This window comes from Aphanomyces invadans (assembly GCF_000520115.1).
Source record: "Aphanomyces invadans strain NJM9701 unplaced genomic scaffold supercont1.13, whole genome shotgun sequence".
Lineage (NCBI taxonomy): Eukaryota > Oomycota > Saprolegniomycetes > Saprolegniales > Verrucalvaceae > Aphanomyces > Aphanomyces invadans.
The window spans coordinates 30838-51298 of NW_008580158.1; the positions used below are offsets into that span (position 1 = coordinate 30838).

General features: G+C 50.5%; 5 protein-coding genes across 5 annotated transcripts; 4 read left to right on the top strand and 1 right to left on the bottom strand.

The window, feature by feature from the left end:
* Positions 1 to 4746: 4746 nt before the first annotated feature.
* On the top strand, positions 4747 to 9047 carry H310_06994 (hypothetical protein). The gene is made up of 8 exons (XM_008872259.1): positions 4747 to 4932; positions 4978 to 5068; positions 5111 to 5205; positions 5258 to 5458; positions 5504 to 8055; positions 8106 to 8277; positions 8334 to 8414; positions 8466 to 9047. Exons 1-8 carry the CDS (start codon positions 4780 to 4782, stop codon positions 8961 to 8963), a joined length of 3843 nt encoding a protein of 1280 aa, XP_008870481.1. The 5' UTR covers positions 4747 to 4779; the 3' UTR covers positions 8964 to 9047.
* A 309-nt stretch (positions 9048 to 9356) lies between these two features.
* On the top strand, positions 9357 to 11021 carry H310_06995 (hypothetical protein). The gene has a single exon (XM_008872260.1). It carries the CDS (start codon positions 9432 to 9434, stop codon positions 10884 to 10886), a length of 1455 nt encoding a protein of 484 aa, XP_008870482.1. The 5' UTR covers positions 9357 to 9431; the 3' UTR covers positions 10887 to 11021.
* Positions 11022 to 11280: 259 nt separating this feature from the next.
* Positions 11281 to 13595, top strand: H310_06996 (hypothetical protein). Its single transcript, XM_008872261.1, has 4 exons — positions 11281 to 11456; positions 11507 to 11577; positions 11637 to 12048; positions 12099 to 13595. The coding sequence occupies exons 1-4, from the start codon at positions 11310 to 11312 to the stop codon at positions 13527 to 13529; spliced, it is 2061 nt and encodes a 686-aa protein (XP_008870483.1). The 5' UTR covers positions 11281 to 11309; the 3' UTR covers positions 13530 to 13595.
* Positions 13596 to 13640: 45 nt separating this feature from the next.
* On the bottom strand, positions 13641 to 16904 carry H310_06997 (hypothetical protein; the record flags this gene model as incomplete). The annotated part of the gene is made up of 4 exons (XM_008872262.1): positions 13641 to 14260; positions 14311 to 15929; positions 15991 to 16271; positions 16677 to 16904. 4 exons carry the CDS (start codon positions 16902 to 16904, stop codon positions 13641 to 13643), a joined length of 2748 nt encoding a protein of 915 aa, XP_008870484.1.
* A 274-nt stretch (positions 16905 to 17178) lies between these two features.
* On the top strand, positions 17179 to 20240 carry H310_06998 (hypothetical protein). Its single transcript, XM_008872263.1, has 3 exons — positions 17179 to 17544; positions 17592 to 17663; positions 17712 to 20240. Exons 1-3 carry the CDS (start codon positions 17191 to 17193, stop codon positions 20157 to 20159), a joined length of 2874 nt encoding a protein of 957 aa, XP_008870485.1. The 5' UTR covers positions 17179 to 17190; the 3' UTR covers positions 20160 to 20240.
* The last annotated feature ends 221 nt before the right edge of the window (positions 20241 to 20461 follow it).

The window sequence follows — 20461 nt, forward strand, 5'->3', positions numbered from 1 at the left end:
GTCAATCACACACTGTTGGGTCGAGTACTGTCGTTTTTTAAATGTGACGGCATAATATAGAGTTTGAAGAGTCTGTTTCGTGAATGTTTCGTAAAGGGGTAAATATACGTGAATATATGGCTGTGAGCAAATTCTTTGACATTCAATACCTATAAAACTTATAGCCTGTTATATTTGTTCACGGAAAGCTGTTTGGCGAGAGGGGGGAGATCAGTGAATCTAAAGTGCTGGCAACAAGTATAAGACCATCAAGGAATTGATATGGTTCTGGACTTCAGGAACATATCAATGTTGACGAATTTGTGCCATAGATGGACGTGCAAAGGAAAGCAAGTGGGTTGCAAATCATTTCATTACATGCAAGAGAATAGTTTTTACCCCAGGATTTTGAATTGTGCGACAGCAATAATTAAAAGACCACCATGGCAATTATGAAGAAAAAATAACAATGAACCTCTCCAATTGCAAATAGTACTTCGTTTTACCACCCTTGAGCTCCAAGACACTCACGCATCTCTTTTGTATAGACTACAAGCTTGTCGATTAGGTCTTGTGCGATATTGTCCCAAGCCTTCAAAATTCCATTTTTGAGTTTATCCTTTTTCGAATATTGGCGTCCATGTGCATAAACTGCTCGGGCTAGCACACCCCACATGTCTTCAATCGGGTTCAGGTCCGGAGACTTCGACGGCCACTTCATGACGCGTAGATTATGCTCCTGCAACTAGGCCTTGATATCCTTGGATACATGGATGGACGCGTTATCGTGCTAATATTCACAGTCGTATCCAAACTGGTAGTCCACGTGGGAAACAAAGCACTGACAAAATCTCCACGTAGGCAGCGCTATTCTGGTTTCTCTATGGCCAGTTCGGTCCTTCAGTTGGCACTAAAATCGCCCCAGACCATGACATTTCCGCCACCAGACTGCCTCTTCGAAAAATAGCCGAGTTGGCGGTTGAACGTACATTCTTAGGAGTTTCTCGACAATGTTAAGTTCGTCGTCGGTTGCATCATTGAGAATGGCGGGTGTTGCTTTAGGAATTGATCGTAATGCAAACTTGAGATCATTGTGCTTGTAATGCTCGAGTCGACCTACGTTGAACACGTCATGAAAATGCGACATGGAGTTGAGAAGCTTGAGTCGCATGACGTTATCGTTGATGCCTTCGATTAGTTCGAAATGGGCCAATGAATGGTGGCACTAGTTTAGGTCATTCTGCATCGGTCAGTTATTGAGCATACTTGAACGGCAGATTTCTAGTTGCAAGTAATACTTGACCGTTCAATTTGAAGGTTATACTTGATCGTTTGCGGTCATAGTATGCTTTTTGTTTTGCTTGGAGCCTTGAGGAAGTTGTCTTGAGCCATCTTCAAGATTTCCTTTCGTGTTTCAGAGAAGTTCTGAGCTAAGTCGTTTCTAGACAAGATGTTGTCGTAACAGGATTTTGAAGAGTTCTGCCGGTATCGAGTTGGAACGGCCTTAGTCCAGTTGGTGATTGTATGAATATGAGACTTTGGTGGGCATATTCGATTGTGGGTAAATGGTCAACCGAACCGTCTCCACGATTATGAGACTTGGCATCGGATTGCGTCTTCTAAGGTACGGTTATGTCTTTCGGTTGCTTCATCGGCTTGTGCTCAACCGGCTGTGGTCATGGCTTGGCGTAAGTTCAAGATTCCTATCATAGTTTTCCAAAAGTAACTTGGGGTCTCGATCACTGATAATGACAATTGGCAGTCCGTGGTGCCTGGCAACGTGATCTAAAAATAACTTGGCAGTTCCGGGAGCGTCTCCTACGTGGTTGTTGGAATGTGATTTGCCTGTTTCGATAACTTGTCCACGACAACCAACATTGCATCGCATGTTTCGACATTGGTAGGCCTGTAATCTAATCTGCTGAAATCGTGTGCCAACATTCATTAGGGGCTTGAATCGGAATGATTTTGCCATTTGCTCTCAAACTACTTGTCTTGCCTCGGCTGCAAGTTTCACAGGTTGCCACGTATAACATTACATCTTCTATCATTGTCTTCCAATAGTACCATTGGGCGACGCTTAGTGCAGTGCGCCGTGTTCCGGAATGAGCTGCGAAACTAGCATCATGTGCTTGGTAGATAAGATGATCTCAACTCCAAGGTTGCCATCTTTAGGGACACCAAGCTTTCAAACTTGATATTTTAAACGGAGAAAGTAGAGTCCGTTATTGACGATAAACTCGTCTTTCTTGTCAGTTGTTTGAATAATGCATCGTTCTTGTATGCTTTGACGCAGCGGGCTTTTGTTACTTCATCCGTTTCAATAGTGGTGTGACGAAACTCTTTGCGTTGGTAAGATGTCGTTGGGGATTCAGAAGCCTGTTTTCGCTATCGCGCTCCCCGAAAAAGGACGATCCGACCAGTTCCGACCGTTCACGGGACAGCAAGGTTGAAAGGAGTGGGGATGGTTGAAAATTTTCTATACACGCGAGATGAAGCTGACAAAGTATACCACAGGTATGCACGAAATCGTCGGTGGCATCGTGCTGTCGTCACGACGTGCGCGAGATAGTGCATCAGCAACCACGTTCGTCTTGCCGGGACGATGATGTAAGGCAAACTCGAAGGCGCTGAAAAGTCAAACTAACGGGTTAACTTGGACGTAAACATGGAAGTGTGCATGAACCATTTGCAGGTGGAATTGTCGGTGTAAACTTCGAAATGAGATCCAAGTAGGTAGATTATCTATAATTTTTTTACCCTTCTTCAAAAAAATAAATCTCCTTTATCTATAGAAGCTGCTTTAAAATATTTTATTTTAGGTTCTATAGCTTCAAGTTTTATTTTATTTGGTATTTCAATAATTTATGGAGTTTCCCTTTCGCCATTTGCATAAAGCAAGCCTGACCGCGTACAATTTCATTTCATTTCATGAGTATTGCAATTTTCTTCACTTGTCGAATAGTCGGCGCATCAGCCTGGACCAAATTCCTGGCATGCCTGCCATTCCCATTGGCTTTGCGATCCATAATCATACACTTTACGATCAGTGCGAAACGCTATGTACTTTCTTGCTTCCGGTTCAACCAGCTTCTGGTGGTAGCCTGATGCCAGATCGATCTTGGTGAAGGTCTTGCTTCCATGTATGCGTTCGAATAGGTGTTCAATGTTGAGAAGTGGGATCTTAGGGACACAGTTTGCGATTCCACGTATTGGTAGTCTAAGACCCAGCGAATCCAAGCATCGGGAGTGGCTGTGTGGTATGAGGCCCACTTGACGGTCGGTAGTTGCAGGATTATGGATTCGATAGTACTCCTGAATGGCCAGTTCTGTGATAAACTGCAGGCTGTTTCGTGCGTCTGAGTTGTTTGCTTCAGGGACGTGCTGGCGGAACCGGGAAATCACTTTACACTGATTTGTGCTTAAATAGGCGAGGTCTTTGCGTAGTTTAGGTACTGTGTCGGCGTATTCGGCTGGGAAAAGGTCGGCGATATTAGTTGTGCAAGGAACCTCAGGGACACGCGTTTTCTTTCGAGTCATCAACCGATTAAACTAAGACTGCTTATGGACATGGAAACTCAGCTGTAATATCTATTCCTTACGACGATTGCGGTACAACTCTGAAGAGTTTAAATCCAGGCCAACCGATGGAGGAATTGCGTGATGCTAGGATTCACGACCACACAACCGCTTAGACTGACAGTTGGAGCAGTGACACCAAGGGACAAGGGGCAGCCAGAGATTTATCTTCAACCAAGAAGTGCTACCAAATGTAGCAACTACCCGGCGCTGGAGGAAGCGGGGTAGTTAAGGAATGTGCGAGTCGAGGTAAAATGCCGATTGAGGTTATGTTCAAGTTACGAGCTCCAAGAAACTCCACATCTGTCGTGTCTTTACGATCCTTGAAGGAGCCACGTCTTTGTCGGTCGCTCTTGTACTAGAAATATGTAATGTGACATGCAATAATACAATGATGTCTAATCATTTTCGTAATGCTGGATTCTTGTCGACGCGTGCATCAACGCGATTTGATTCGCTGATCGCTACCAGGCAAGATAAGTGTTCTGGCAGCGGGAACGACAAATCTTCGAATCTCCCCCATTGTTTTGTACTCTGTGGAGGATGGTCTTTTTTATCAAGTATAACGGCAAATTCAAATTCAAACTCGATTATGTCAATGGATATTTGATTTCCTTGATTGAATCTTCCCGGCAAGAGTCTTCTATTCCAGTAATTGCATCGGCATAACATCATGATAAGAATTAGGGTGGCCGAATATTTTATGAGGCCCGAAATCGACCCGAGGTTTCAATTGAGCAGTGCACTTGCAGCAATGCAAAGCATCGCAGTCTCAAAATTCTCCACCTGCGCTGTGGTGAGTGACAAGTTTTGCGCTGTTCACCATAGCTGGAGATTCCATAAATGGATGCTCCACTTTACAAATCCAAGTTAAATTACACTCATCCACGTGAGTCATGACATCACAAACGACGCTGCACCTCAAAGCGAGGCTCTAATCGTTTTACACTGATTGGAATTAGTCGAATTACCATGGCACGCTCAGGATTTGCAAACTACACATGAAAAATCAGAAGTCCTCTATGAGGTGGCCAAATTATTCGTTGTACTATTCGATTTGGCTTGTAGCGCTTTTCTTATTCACTGTCAGTGCTTTGAGACAGAGGATATCACAAAAATCCGGAAATGCACAATTCTGCATCTTGCATGGTTGTGATAACTTCCTGCAAAAGAAACTGTTCGTTGGCGTAACCGTTCAAGTCACTTTCAAGCGCACGGAGGATGGCGACACCAAGTCGCGAGAAAGCGGCGCGCAACATTATCAAACAGCGCAACAACAACACACTCAAAGCCAACAATCGCGACGCACTCATAAAGCAGAGAGAATGTGGTTGGAACGACCACTTTTTGACCCCGATCGATCGCAGCAGCACGGTTTGTTCTTACCACTGTGCCATTTTCACGACAACACTATAGCAGCAGGTGCACGAGGTTTCATCAAAAGTTCATGACGCAGCGGCTCGCTCTGGAGATTTACTCGGGCGTGGGCATCGATGCAATCCTCGAGGGGGTACTTGCGACACATATCATTTACATGTTGATGTCAATCAAGGGCATGCGAATAACAAAGTCAAGAACCAACGGCCACGAAAAACACCACCTAACGGAAAGTTAGAGCCTATTCGACCACCGCAACCAGAGCGCGAGGTTCACCGTGTGCACGTTCTTGCACAGGGCGGTGTTGACCACTCCATGGCAGGTTGAACGCGAGGACTCCCATCTTCGACGGCGAGCAGTAGCATCGATCGAATACCGTGAGGAGATTATCAAGCAATTGTGTGATTTCATTGCATGCATACCAATCAAGGCCCAGAACCAGCCCAAGGGCCACGGAGCAAAGCCCGTCCACAGCTTACCTTCGAATTTGAAGCCCAAAGATATCACGAACATCATCAAACAAGTTGTCGACAGACTACATGTCAGGTCTAAACCTTTGTCGTCGTAGATCTCGACAGAACTCCAAGTCGCAGGTATTCGATGTGTCGAAGCCATTGTCGCCTGGATGCTGCATCATGGGAAAGCATCCGACACCCCCCCGGTCTTCGACTGGAAGGGTGACAACTATTTCGTGCACATGTACTCGGACTTGGACTTTCTTGTCGACGAACTCAAAGCCCGTGGCGTCCCTGCGCCCCCGGAATTTACGAAGTCCAACCCGCTATTGATGAATTCGAATCAACGATTGGGGCGAGTGTGTGCCGCCCAATCCATCATTCTCGAGATGGTGGAAATGACCAAGGTGAATCGTCCGATTTCGACAAACCGAAGTAAAGCATCGAGATCAGTCCGCGAAGAGTCGCCTCGGGTTCCATCCGTACCCAACAAGAAGGCATTGGGCGAAGGCGGCGAGTTTGACAGCTTTAGTACGAAAGATCAATTTGGCGAGGAGGAAGCTCCACACACGCCGCCTGCACGAAATGTCGGCGGAGAGAGCGCGTTGGACCTCGTTCATCACTCGAAGTCCATCTCCCGAATGTATTGTGGCGACGAAGAAATGCGTGAAGGTTATATCAACTCTGTTTCTCTATCTACCGAAGAGATCCATCGTGTACGAGCGGTAAAAAATGACACCCTTGAAGCCGATCAAGCACCTGCAGATGGCAAAATCAACTCCAACTTTGCGCTGGATGCACCCTACCACGAAGCGAGAGCACACGATTTAAACCTTCAGCCCGACTCGTCCTACCAAGACGACACGAGCAACGACTTTCAGGAGTATACTGGGAATCCAACGAGTCAAGACATAATACTTGTGCAAGGTGGTGTCGAAGAAATCCTGAACGAAATCGACCAAAACGACATCGACCACAGTGAAAACGATCAACGCCACGGGGCTATGGGCAATCCACCTGCAAGGGCAAGTTCATTTGAACCATGGGACGCACGGAGAGATGAAAATTCCGTATCTGAGCTCCATGTCGTGACGTGGCAAGACGAATTGGCAAAAGCACAAGTCCCTGCCACCAACATTGCTGCGTTGTGTTCGTGTTTGGACCCAGATTGTTGGAATATGGTGTCCGTGCTTCAAGCGTTGCGCACCATCCGTTCGTGCTTTGCGACAAATGCGATCGGAATCATTTGCCAAGTCGAAGTGAACTTGCGAATTGTCTCGAACAGCGTCGTTGAGTGTGTGGACGCAGCGATCGGCCCTGTTTTGACTTCGTTGCGTCGTTTTGTGGACAATCAACCCAATGCCGCAGCAGAAATCGACATCGACGACATCTTGGACGCGCTACAATCTGCCGTGTCACACCCAGCACCGAACGAGCTCATCGCTGTTGCACTCGAAGTCGGGCAATATCTTTGCGCGACGACACCAACAATGTTTGCGCGGGTATTGTCGCCAAAGGCATGCGAAATGTTCCATTTCTTGTACCCATTTATCATGACTGCCCCGCGCAAATCAATATCAAATTCTTGCCGCCAAGTCGTCGACTCTGTGGCATCCATTGCGAATTTCGAGACGCATCCGTTCTTCCTCGATTACATTGGAAAGGGGATGGTTCTCCTGGCCAGCGCCGCTTCCAATCCTGCTACGAACACCAGCAATTTGGCCAAATTGTCCATCGTGTGTGATCGAGCTGACCCAGTGACCAGCAGCATGAAGCACGTTGACTATGCGAATGGTTGGTCCGGCCTGTTTGAATTGTACCCATTCTTTTCGTGCGTGTATGGCGAGAAAATTGTCAACCAAACTCGAGTTGAGGCGGGGGAAGGGAGAGGACCCTTGAAAGAATGGTTCAGCCTCCTCTCTCGCGACTTTTCCACCACGTGGACGCGATCGAATGCACCAGTCACCTCTGATCTCAACCTGAAAATTTGCAATCGCACAGTCTCTGCTCCAATGTTGGTCCATGCGTGCGGAGTGGCACCGAGTCATCGCTTGGACGTACAGCCGTCGGACGGAGGCCCACTCTCGTGTCGAGTGATTCGGGTGCTGGACAACGATTCCGTCCTTGTCGACCAAGTTCTCTCGACCACGGACATGTTTGTCGACTGTGCCAACTACACGTGGTACACGCCCCACGTCCCGCTCTTGGTGTACATCCAAGAGTCCGAGACCTACTTCTTGAACGAGATGACCGATCGTGCGATGGTCAAGCATCTCGAATGCTACGGCTGGCTCCTCGCCATGGCGATATACCATCAAACAACGCTCGAATGCAGGGTCAATGTTGTGTTGTTTGAGCTATTGCTTGGTGCAGACCTAACGATCGACAAGATCGAGATGCTGGACAAGTCATTGTACAATTCTTGGATGCAGCTGAGCGTCCTCGACAACTTCCAGTCGTTTCTCGAGGTCGAAGAACTGCCACCGACCATGACTCCAACCGAGTACATCGCCCACGCCCTCAAAGAAAAATCGACCAAACTTATGTGGCAAGTGGACGCGATCAAGTGTGGCTTGGCTCGACTCATTCCTGTCTCTGCATTACACAAATGCATGATGTCGCCTCAAGACTTTCAACGGCTTGTGTATGGCGATCCACCGGCAGAGTACACGTTCTCCATCACTTCGAAGACATCTCTCATCATGTCAGTTGCAGGAGCCTCAGCCTGCGTTCGACTTTTGTTGTGTCCATGGATAAAGAGCTCGAAGACAACAAGTGCTTCCACGATGCGTTCTGGGAAGTCATTGACGGCATGGCTTCAACCGATCAACGCAAGTTTGTCAAGTTTGTCACGGGAATCGACAAACTACCTAGCCCAGGCACCGAGGTATGTGGAAAAAGGGATGTAGGGGGAATATCACTTGCATCGATCAATCATTGTAGTTTCTGCGCATCGAAGTCCCGTTCACAGCAATTGGCAACTCGGAGCGCCAGAAGCAACTCCTCCTACTTCCGCAATCTCACGTAAGTCTCTGCGTCGCCCAGATCCATTTGATGTGACAACCCACTTTCTAGACGTGCGACAACATTTTGGAATTGCCAAATTATTGGGCTGCGCTGCGAGCAGCTCGCAATGGGACCGATCCACCATACGAAGAGCTCGTGGCGCTACTCCGTCAAAAGTTGCTCTATGCCATCGAAAATGGAAGCGACTATGGACTTGACGCCACTGGATCCTTTGGTGACCTTGGCCGAGCGATGCCTGAATCAAACGAGACCCGCGAAGCATCCACTGATTCGTTACAATTGCCATCGCTTCTGGATGACGCACCAGAAATTCCCGAATTGTCAGCTGGGCTAACGACAACCGAGGACAACATCGAAGGTCCGGCAGATATGCCCGTAAAATTGCCAACCAACGCGACGACCATCGAGTTCGATGCCAAAGCCCCTTCGTTTCACGATGCTAGCATGTTGGCAAAAGTGGCACTGTCGACGACGGACGATATCCCTGCGACCGAACAGCACGACGATGATGAGTATAGTTTCGACGACTTTGAAGAGCCAGCCTAAAGCATTGAATGGACCGCTTCGTGCGCTTCCCTGTCGTTGTTCGATCAGGACAACGTCTGCTGTAGGAAATCCAGCCATTGCAAGGTACTCATCGAATGACGTACCGAACGCGGCCGGTGGACTCGAATGGTCCATCAGTGGTGCTACAGTTCCCAAGGAGAATCGACTACGCCCAAGCCGTTCTTCGTGTAGACACTCTTCACACGCTGTAAATGTACTTGTCGTAAACTCCTCTCTTGGACAATGCATAGAATTTCCGCCGCATTGTCGTAAGTTTGAAAATGATCGTTCTTCGCTGGCATAACAGCACTGTTTCGTCTCCTCCCGGCCAAGATTCTGCGGAAAGACACACCGAACTGGTCCTTGTGAATTCAAAACCCCAAAATAAACCATCGACCGAGGGCATGGACGGCGACTGGGGCAAGAATAGATTATCTCGGAAACGCTTGGTTGCGACACAGTGGAAGGATGGGCTCGTTTCCGTCGACCTCGCAGTTGAGCAAGCGTGGGAGTACAACGGAAGACCGCGTTCAGAGCCACAGACCAAGTGTCAAAGCACCAGGACCGAATCAAAATCTCACGCGGTTGGGCTCGGTATGTTACGAGCACTTGAAGGGCATTCCGTTGGCCACACTGTTGGAGTCGTCCGTTGGGTGCAAGTATTTCACTGCACTGTGCTCGAAAATCAACCGGGACGACGTCATCCAGCTGTACCTGGCGCTGCAAGGCATTCGAGCTGCCCCAGACAGCACCACGACCGGATCCGTAAACAAAACGTTAATCGACACCAACTTGCGGCGTGTAGCAAGCACCACTCGCCTCAGCAACAAATCCATCGCGAATCTTCGAATCACGCTAAACAACCTGAGCAAGACAACGTCCGCGCCGCCTGATATCCAAGACGTTATCCGAGAGATTTCCGCGACGTTGACCGAGCAAGAGTACCAATATTGGCTAGTGTCCCAAGAGGGCCGCGATTTTATCGGCGAATCCGCCCGCTTCGACCATTTGTTGCACGATCACATTGCCATGTGCTACTTTCACCTGTTTCTCGTCCAAGAGTACTCGTCCGAGAACCTGGAATTTATCGAGTCGGTGCTCCGATACGAAGCCGACTGGATCCACTCGGACGTCGAAACGACTCGCCAACTCTCCAACGTCCAGCACGCTAAACACATCGTGACGCTCTTTGTCGAAGAGAACGCGCCATTGCAAATCAACGTCCCGAGCAAAATTCGGATTCGTTTGGAGCGGAAAGTCCTCAAGGATGGCGAAGCCCCCAAAGACATTTTTCGGATTGCCAAGAGCGAAATCTCGTCGCTGATTCAGCGGGACAGCTGGCCACGCTTCACAAAGTCGACTTGGTGGAGCACGTATTTAAACTACGACGTTTCCGACCCGACTGTCGCGGCAGTCCCCGCGCTTACGAGACGACAGCAAATCTACATTCAGTTCATTGGTGACGACGATCTCACCAAGATTTTGAGCTCTGACTTGGGCCGAGAGCACCTGCGCATTTTTTTGGCCTTCTTGACCGAGGGGAATACAGTTGACGGCAGCGTGGAATTCTTGAGATCCGCTCAACAATACCTAAACAACAAAGTCGAAAACGATCGGGCGAAGCTGGCACAGCAACTCTTCGACACGCATTTAGCTGAAAACGCCCCACTTCCAGCATTGCACGTATCCTCCGACGTCACAGCCAGCGTCAAATCGAATCTGGCCACCCAGAACTTCCACGGAATTCAGACCGACTTTGCCAAGGCTGTGGAGCTGACAGAAGCGTTTGTGACGTCCCATGCGTTGCCGAAATTCAAGTTGAATGGGTTGTATGCAAAGTATCGAATACTGACCCAGCAAAAACTGCGGCTGGAAGATGGTCACGTTGGCATGTCAAGTAGGAAGAGCTCGTTGGTGCTATGACAATTGGCCCATGTTAATTTACATCGTTGTGCAGTTCTCGACTCTGTGGTCATCGTTTGCAAACTCACATGCAGAGTAAAGCAACGATATCATGCCGCGTTGTGTAGTCACCGAGCTGGCTCACTTAATATCGATATGTGTACGCTTCACAGCGCTCCAGTCGAGCAGCAGGAGTAATTTGAGCTGGATACGTCGCGATACTGCTGCTGCAAGCGACGTGGCATCGAGTCGCTGCAGCGCCGAGTCGTTGGAGCTAACCTCGCTTGAGCGAATGTTGCCGTTGGCATGTTCCTTTCCGAAGGGATCTTTGACCTTCCGGATACATACAATCTTATCCGGCTGTTTATGGTTTTCTTCGAATGTCGAAAGGTCACGCATTCAGCAACTTGAGGTCGACGAGCACCGCGGTCAAGGAGGACAGCGATGGCACCGAAAAAGGCATCGCCGACGAAGAAGAAGGCGAAGGAGGTTAAGCAAAAGCCTGGTGCATCCGACGCCACTCAAGACGCAGTGGGTGACACACCAGGTCCTGCAGCAGACCCAGACGACGCAGACCTTTATCACGAACCGGTACCCTATCATGTAATCTCTGTCGTGCAGCAAGACTTACGCTGTTGCAGATCAAGAAGATTGTCATTCCAGATAACCAACTCCGCCTCAGCGAGCAGGAACTGAAAGAAGAGTTCTCGAGGTATATATCTATAAACAACGATCTTGTTCGCCGGATGGTGCACAGACTGCTTGCCGTAGAGTGTTGACAGCAAATGATCCAAACGTCCCCAACAATATCACCAAGTACAACTACAAAGAGCGCATGTACAAAGTGGATCCTCCAGGACCTGGAGACAATTTGTTTCTGCACCTGTCGTCCGAAGGCAGCATGATCCACAAGGAGTCGGAAGATGCCAAGGTTCAAGCAGCGTACGATATGAAGAAAGCGGAAGAGGAAAAGGAGGCTCGAGATGCAGCCATCAAACAAGCCAAGGAGGAAGCTGAAGCTAAGGGCGAAAAGATCGACGAATCCAGTCTTCAGTTTGAATCGGGCAAAAATCAATTCAACTACAGCGAACGCGCGGCTCAAACGTACACGAATCCGTTACGCCAACGGTCCATCGAGACCGAACCGCCCCCGGTCCTGAATTACATGGCCACCGTGACGCAGGTACACTGTTGTCCCATGCTCGTGCGGCTCGCTCACGCTGATGCATGCAGTGGGATATCTACGACACGTATATGGAGTCGTACGAGCAGCACCAGCGGGAGCAAATCCAGCTCCAAAAGGCCGCCCAGAAGAAGGAAAAGGAAGACAAGGACGTCGCAGAAGTCGTGGTCGTGACGACGTCCAAAAACAAAGACGACGACATGGTCCACAGCGCTGCAATGGGCAAAATCCTTCGTGTCATCGAACGCATGGTGAACCAGAACGCCGAGGACGAAATTTTCCAGGATTTCAAGTACTGGGAAGACGCATCGGACGCATTTCGAGATGGAGAAGGATCACTGTTGCCGTTGTGGCGGTTCTCGTCGGAGCGAGCCAAGAAGAAACAGGTCACAGCCGTGTGTTGGAACCCGTGCTTCTCGGACTTGTTCGCTGTCGGGTACGGCTCGTACGATTTTCTGAAGCAAGGGTCTGGGCTCGTGTGCTGCTACTCACTCAAGAACACGTCGCACCCCGAGTTTATTTTTGCGACCGAGTCTGGCGTCATGTGCCTCGATTTCCACCCGCAGCAACCGGCGCTGCTTGCCGTGGGCTGCTATGACGGAACGGTCATGGTGTATGACGTTCGAAACAAAGTGAACCGACCGATCTACACGTCAACAATCAAGACAGGCAAGCACACGGATCCCGTGTGGCAAGTGAATTGGCAAGAGGAAGACTTGGCGAAAGAGCTCAACTTTTTCTCGATTTCGTCCGACGGCCGCGTCGCGAATTGGATCATGAGCAAGAACGAACTCAAGATGGAGCCCGTGATGCAGCTCAAGCTCGTCAACACCGTCAAGGACGACCCAGAAGAAACGTCGCTATCTGGTCTCGCCGGCGGGTGCTGCTTCGACTTTAACCGATTCAGCGAACACTTGTTCGTCGTGGGGACGGAGGAAGGCAAGATTCACAAGTGCTCGAAAGCGTACTCTGGCCAGTACTTGGAAAACTACACGGGACATCACATGGCTGTCTACGCCGTTCGGTGGAACCCGTTTCACGAGCGGTGCTTCTTGAGCTGCAGTGCGGACTGGACGGTCAAGCTATGGGACCACAGCATTCCCGAACCCATCATGTCGTTTGATTTGGGCAATTCCGTCGGGGATGTTGCATGGGCTCCGTACTCGTCGACTGTGTTTGCCGCCGTCACAAGCGACGGCAAAGTCCATGTCTTTGATCTTGCAGAAAACAAAAACGAACCGCTTTGCGAGCAAAAGGTTGTGAAAAAAGCCAAACTGACGCACATTACGTTTAACACCAAAGACAGCATTGTGCTTGTTGGCGACGACCGTGGCGGAGTGAACTCGCTCAAGCTGTCGCCGAATTTGCGCAAGTTGGCATCCACCGAAGAAACGGACCCGGCAAAAGCAATGAAGGATCGCCTCCGGGTAGAGTTCGAGAAGGTCGACAAGTTACTAAATACCAACGACAACAAGGCATAACCGCGCCTCGTCTGCTAGCCTTCAGATTTGTAAATTGACACAACGAAACAACGACATGCGTAGCCATCCATCGTAGCAAAAGTCCCGTCGAGATTTTTGATTCGACATAGCTTACGTGGTGAAGACCGTCCACTCGTCGCAACGGTGGTTTCGCAGTAGCCCTTTCCGTCTCCTAATCGTTTGAAGCAACGTCATTCCAGAGTCCAGCCATCGGTACAGGGCCTTGAACGGGTGCTTCATGTGTTCGTTGAGGTTCCATTCAGGATGGTCGTGGAATTGCAGCAAAATTGTGGCCAAATCGTCGGACATGTTCATCCACTTCACAGGGGACTGGAAGTTCGAGTGGAATGCTTCTGGATTTGCCATGAGTTGGCAGGCAAACTTCCAACTGGAAGCCCCGGTGATCGAGCTCGGTTTTTTCAGCGAAAGCGATGCCGCGCTCGACTTGTAGCACAACATGGTAGCCTCCATCACAAGTGCTTCAGCAATCAGATAATGCTCAAAGTCCGGGTCGTGGATGGCATCTCCAGTCGCAACTTCACGTTGTTGTTGCTCGACGTCGTGCGCTAGACGAATTAAATCCCTGTCCACCACGTCATCGTTTTCGCTCCAGTGTTCCAACTGAGTTGGCACCACAAACACAATCAAGCCGTGCCTACTTGTTTGCTCGATATACTCTTGTGCTGACGCGACGGTCAGTCCAAAATTGGCTTTCTCAATGGCAATGGCATCTACCACAAGACGAGAAAATCTCTTCACTGTTAGCGCAGGGGACACGTACTTGGTGTGTGCTGTTGAAGGTTTGCCTTGAGGTTGGCCACATCGTCAGGAACGCAGTACACACTGAAGCACACGTTGACGAGTAGTGCGTTGTGAGAGCAAGGGTTGGCTGGCACACCATTTGCCAAAACATTTCGAATACGTTCTAGACATGCGTTGCAATGCATGGCCACCCCAACATGTTCTGGTTCGGACGTCGTCGAAGCTTCATTTTCGTCATACTTATCGTGCCAAGTGCTCATCCCGAGGGCGGAGCTTAATCGATTTGTGCTTCGCAGTACATCGGACAAGGCAACTGCTGCTGTGCCATGCAGCACCTTGTCTCCAATCTGAACGGCTCGGAAGAGAAGCCCCCCTCGAAACGCAATTTTGTCTTGAGCAATGTACATCGCGACAAGAAAATACTGACCATTTCGACCAAGGCCAAACCGGGCCACACAAAACAATCGTGCATGAGTGCAAATGGCTTGCCGAATCCAAGACAAATTCATCCCACATTGTCGTGCAGGGTCGTATGCCCGTGCATTTGCAAACAACGCGGCGAAGTCCCGAGGAGCCAACGATATCTCCAGTGGGTTTATATCGTGCTTGTGCACAACTTCATGTCGAGGTACTTCATCTAGCGCTGCCATCTGCACGACATAGGCATGGCCAGACTCGTAGATGGTCGTGTGGAAGGTAGTCGCATCGTTCCATGAAATTGATCCGGCGTACAATACAGGGCACGCAATCAGGTCATCCAAGTTTATCTTCGCCGCATTGGGAGTCACAGGTATGTGCTTGAATTGAATATCGATGCCATCGCTCGACGTCAAAATGTGCAAGTTTTCCGCGACGGACCAGTCAAGAGCAGTAGCGTATTCGGTCACGGAGTTGTTGGTCACGTTCGCCACAATGGCTGCCAGGGTGGACGCTGTTCGTCGTAGGTAAATGGAGATCACAGCATGCTCGTTAACTCTTGGCAACCTCAATCCTTCTTTGTGGATGCAAATTATCGAATCATCTTCCGATCGAGCCCGCAGCGGTCGAGGGCATGAGCTGCCACACCAGACGAGGCCGAACCGACGCTTGCGCTTCACATATATGACACATAACCATCGACAAAAGTGCTCGTAGCCAAACTTTGAACGACCGTAGCCCCATGCGTCGTATTCTCCGTCAGATAGCCGCAAGGACAGAATTGATGGCGTATCGTACCCCACCACCAGAAACAGTAGACCTGCAGGAGTATAACCATGTGCTTTCTTGGATAGAATGGCAACTTTGCACTCGAGCTCGCCAAGTTTCACGTGCACAATGCAGGTAGGCACCAGCAATTGTTCAAAGAATCGAATTTGCGCCCTTGATTTCAGAATTGGGCCAGGAGGGAGGTGTTCGTGACTGGAAGTATGGACGTCGCGGTCTTCAAGAGCCATCGAGTGTAGCTCCAGTAAAGGATCAAGTGGATTCGTCTGGACCCCATCAATTCCACAGCAGGGCACTTCTTGATTCGCCTTTCCACGACTGATGGCCTTTTTCACGCTCTGCGACGTTTTCACCACTGGGGGTTGTTCAGTTGCTTTCAGCTCCGTCTTTTGACGCGACGCTGCAAACGAGCGATTTCGCATCTTGGTCAACGCCCTGGCATGCATTCATGTCACGAATTACAACGAGAAAGCCAAGTATTTTTGCATGGTCAAACCTCAGTTTTTCGTCGTTCCATTTTGTTTCCTTTTCGAGAATCGACGTCTTTTGCTGGCTCGCCATTTGTGCAATCGCGTCCTTGCTGTCATGACACACCAAGTTCAACCGAGAGATGTTTTTCGTTCGAGCTCCAATCGAGGCTTCGATCAGGACGGTCGACGTCTCTATGGCGCGTGTGTACTCGTCGCACTGTTTCAATGCGTGCAGTCGGGACCGTTCGCAGAAGTCCCTGCAGCACGAAAACGTTGGCAAGCGGATCAAGTAGAAATGCACAGTCACCTGTGCGAAGAGGCGTGCGCAAGGTGCGATTGAATCCACGCTCTCTGCATTCAAGAATGAGCTGACCACGTGTGGGAAAGGAAACGCGACGAACTTCTCTGTCCACATCCAGCCGCAGGGCAGTCAAACGTGCCAGCTCGACTTTGTCGCGGCCTAGCGCAAGCTTTTCGACCCTACCCATGTTTGTCAGCCGAAATGTACCATCGTACTTGTATACTTCAAGAAATTCGTGGAAACCCGGATACAGCGCTCATGACTCTCCAACACCTTTTTGCGCAGACTTGATTTAGATGGCGCTGGAATTTTTGTCGTGTCTGGAAGAGAGGGAGGTGTGTAGGTCCAGCATTTGGCATGTCGTGGCGCTCGCCCATAGAGGCTCTCTTCCATCAGTAAAATCGCACATACAGCTTGCTCGTTTGTGTGCGGCTTGCCGTCCACAGCCATGTCGTCCAACGTTTTTGGCAGGAGGAGTGGATTTCGCCGGATTTGTTTGACTTGAAACATTTGATTCCAGCGCCACGCGATGTGGTCGACGTTCGCACAACCGATCGGAGGTTCCAAATCCGACACCATCGCGAGCAAGTAGTTTCCGGTCTTTTCAGACGTGAATGGTACAAATGGGTTGGGCAGCATGGTTCGCCACTCGGCAATCTTCTCCACAACCTCCACGGATGCAGAACGATACAATAGCACAAGATCTTCGACGGTGGCCACCTCCCGACATGAAGCAATGTTATCGTCGCCGTTCACACACGAAAGCAGTCGACTTTTCCACTTCTCTCGCACCCGAATGCACCTCACGACGTCGAACGACGCATCTTCCACTGACGTCCAAGTTGGCATGAAGCCAGCCCAAAATCGAGGCCGAGACAGTTTCATGCGGCTCATGGCAGTTACGCTCCGTTTCATTGTATGAGGCATGGACCGTGCGCGGAAGGCGCAGCCTCATGCCAATGAAGCGGTCTGGGCTCGCGAGGTGTCAAGGCAGCTCGAAGGCCATGTAGCCCGCATCAATCATGCGCAGCCTTCCATCGACACGTCCGTTCCAAAAACCGCCACACATGCCCCGACGGCATCCAAGAAATACCAGCTCCGTGAAGAACGGTTGGATGCAATCGAGATCGAAAACAGGCGGCTCTTGGATCGCATCGCGTCCATTGCGCTGTCGACGTCCAAGGACAGTGTCGATGCCCACCCTCCACCCACCGTCAAGAAGAGCCTCCACGAAGGCCAACGCAAACGAGAGCAACAAAAGATTTGGCACGAAAACCAAGTACGACGACGGATTGTTTCACGCAATGCTAACGCTCGTGACGTCAGGCACTTCTCAAGCGATTGCAGTCGGCCAAATCGACCATGAAACGTGTAGGCGATGCCAAGACTGCGAAATGGGTACAGATGTAGTTGCCACGAGTGAGATGGCTCACCTCTCGGATATAGAAAATGAAGTTTGTCAAGAGCAACGAGCACAAACTGAGCGCCCAAGACAACCTCGACCTTGAAAGCGCACACTGTGCTGACCACGCACCCAAGACCACCAATCCTCGACACAAGAAAGGAAAACCATCCAACAAAGTGTTTATCGACCACAAGAATACCCAACCACACCTCATCCGTTCCGTCAAATTGCCCCAACTTCACAGCAGCAACGACCACACGGATAACAACACAGCCAACATGCCGATATCGAGTCGTCAGCAACTCCCCGAATCGCATTGCCATACCGGTGACGACGTCAATCACGCCCGCATCGCCGACGAGAAATTCGCACTTCCATCGCTTGTCCCGGCGACGCCACCGCAAGATATGCCAACAAAATCAGCACGTGCCACGTGGACTCCACTCTGTCCCATGCCTTCGTCGCGTCCTCCAACCGCAACATACAGTGGTGTTGACGAGTGCGACCTTCCTTTGCCCTTGATATCCCCCGACCAAAAGGAAGACTGGATTGAGATCATTGCTACGTCTGCTACGATGGGCTTCAGTCGGGAAAACACGTCTCTCGACTGCACCCTGCGACGGCCTACCGTCGAATCGCCGCAACCAGCGGCGCCCGAGACAGCACCCTCGCCAATTCCTCGACACGACCACGACGTTGATCAAGGTTGTAGAGAAATCGCGCAGGTACAACCCCTCGAGACGGAAAATGTCGACCGTGAGGGTACAACGGAAGCGCTTCTACACGAGGCAGTGGACCACCCACATGACATTCCTGCAGGCGGCCACGTATTCATCCATGACCGTCCAATCAAACGTACTAGCACGCCATGCAGTGGCACAAAATCATCGAATGAGTCAGTTGGTGCCGCTGCTGTACCGACACCTCGAGTTGAATTGGACAACGCTGGCAATCCAGATGCGCCGTCTTGTCGAGCCATCGACGACCAGCAAGGGAATTCAGGTGGCCGCAAAGAGAGACGCACTGAAACGGGATTTTTGAAGCAGAGCGACTCGTTGACTGCTGGCGTGGTCGAAAGCCCCGGCAACGACATGCAAGAGTTTTTTCCTCGAGCGGTCGCTTCCCCTGGGGAATACGTCGCGATTGACCAAAGCAGTGCTGACCCGACCTCACGAATGTCACAATTTCGGGATACCCAAGTGCCGGCTCCAGACGATGGCGACCAGTACGCGGATGAATTCGAACCTGGCACAGGAACGTCACTGGAAAGTGGGGGTTGTCCCGATGAAGGCGTCCAGTCGGTTGAATCGAACGACCATGGCGAGGATGTCCACTCGACTGCGGTGTTACTCGTAAAGTGTGCCACAAACCAAGCGTGCAAAAAGTCCATAGAAGCATCGACACCACCGTGTCTTGATGAATTGGATGCCCTTACTCTGACATCGCCGACGGTGGACCTTTCAACTTGCATCGACGAAGGCGACCCCGAGTTGCCAACTATCAAACATGTCCATGCGGTGGCATCTACCGATTTGGGACCAAATGAAGATGCGTACAACAATGAAGTTGACGATGGCGCCACTGCTGACGGCAGTGCTGTGGCAACATTCAAGATCAGTGTGTCCGTCGATGGCGTGGAAGGAAGCGTTGCAGCGCAGGTGGACCACAGCACAATGCATGATTCACTCCACGAAATCGCAGTGTCGCTTGCTTGTGGAGATGCGGACGACGCGACCGAGAAAGCCAAGTTGCATCCTTCGAATTCTCAATCGGGTCAGTCGAACGACGAAACTCCAGCTCGGACGACACTGAACGTGTCGAATGCCAACCCATCCATGGATACACATGCCATTCTGTCGGAGGACGCCCCTCGTCAACGCGTCACGGCCGATGGTACAAGTGCCATGCCAAGCTCCGACCTCTCCACACGAGTCCCTGGGAACTTTTCCAGTCAAGGCGAGTTCAACGGGAGTGCGCCACCTGAACGCGTCAGCAACTCGATGGACGTAAGCCGTCAGCAAGCCAACAACGACACCGAAAGCAACCTTTTCAAGGGACTTGAACACGGCACGTCGAATTCATACGACGACTGCACAACGTCCAAGGAAAATACACCACGTGCCGGCGAAAACGAAGATGCACCGAGAAACAAGAGCTTGCCACCGCCCCGTTTGATGGATCCATCTCGTGGCCTGATCGTAAACGGAGATCCTCGATTTGTCACATCATACGAGGACGCACCACCCACGACGGACCACTATTTTGCCGCCGACGCATTCGAAACAGAATCGCCAACTCGAACGTCCCCACGGCCCCCATCGCGTCGTTTTCACGACGAAGCCGATCACGACTATCACGACGAATTCGATGATGAGGTTGACCCAAGCAATGAACCATCTTCCAACCACGACGCCACAAGTGCGACGACAATAGCGCCAAGCTCGCCCAAGCACGACTACTATGACGACGACGACTTTGACAACAACTAGCGCATACCCCACTTTCGTAATTTAAACGCGACGACGCAAGTGTAGACATCTTCTGCGATCGACGCACGTGCATACCATGGCATCCATTGGAACCAACGCATCAGGAGTCTTTCCCTAACGAGTCCCCCACGTTGACTAATGTTATGAAATGAACTTCACCCCATCGCCATCTCAACGCAAGGGAAACCAGTAGGTCATGGGTTGCGAACGGCGCCTCTACGCAAGATAGCGCGACACGTGGTCGGCAAGCCAGCCGCCGCCATGTCGGCGTGTGTCCGAGACAGCAAGTTGAAACACATGTA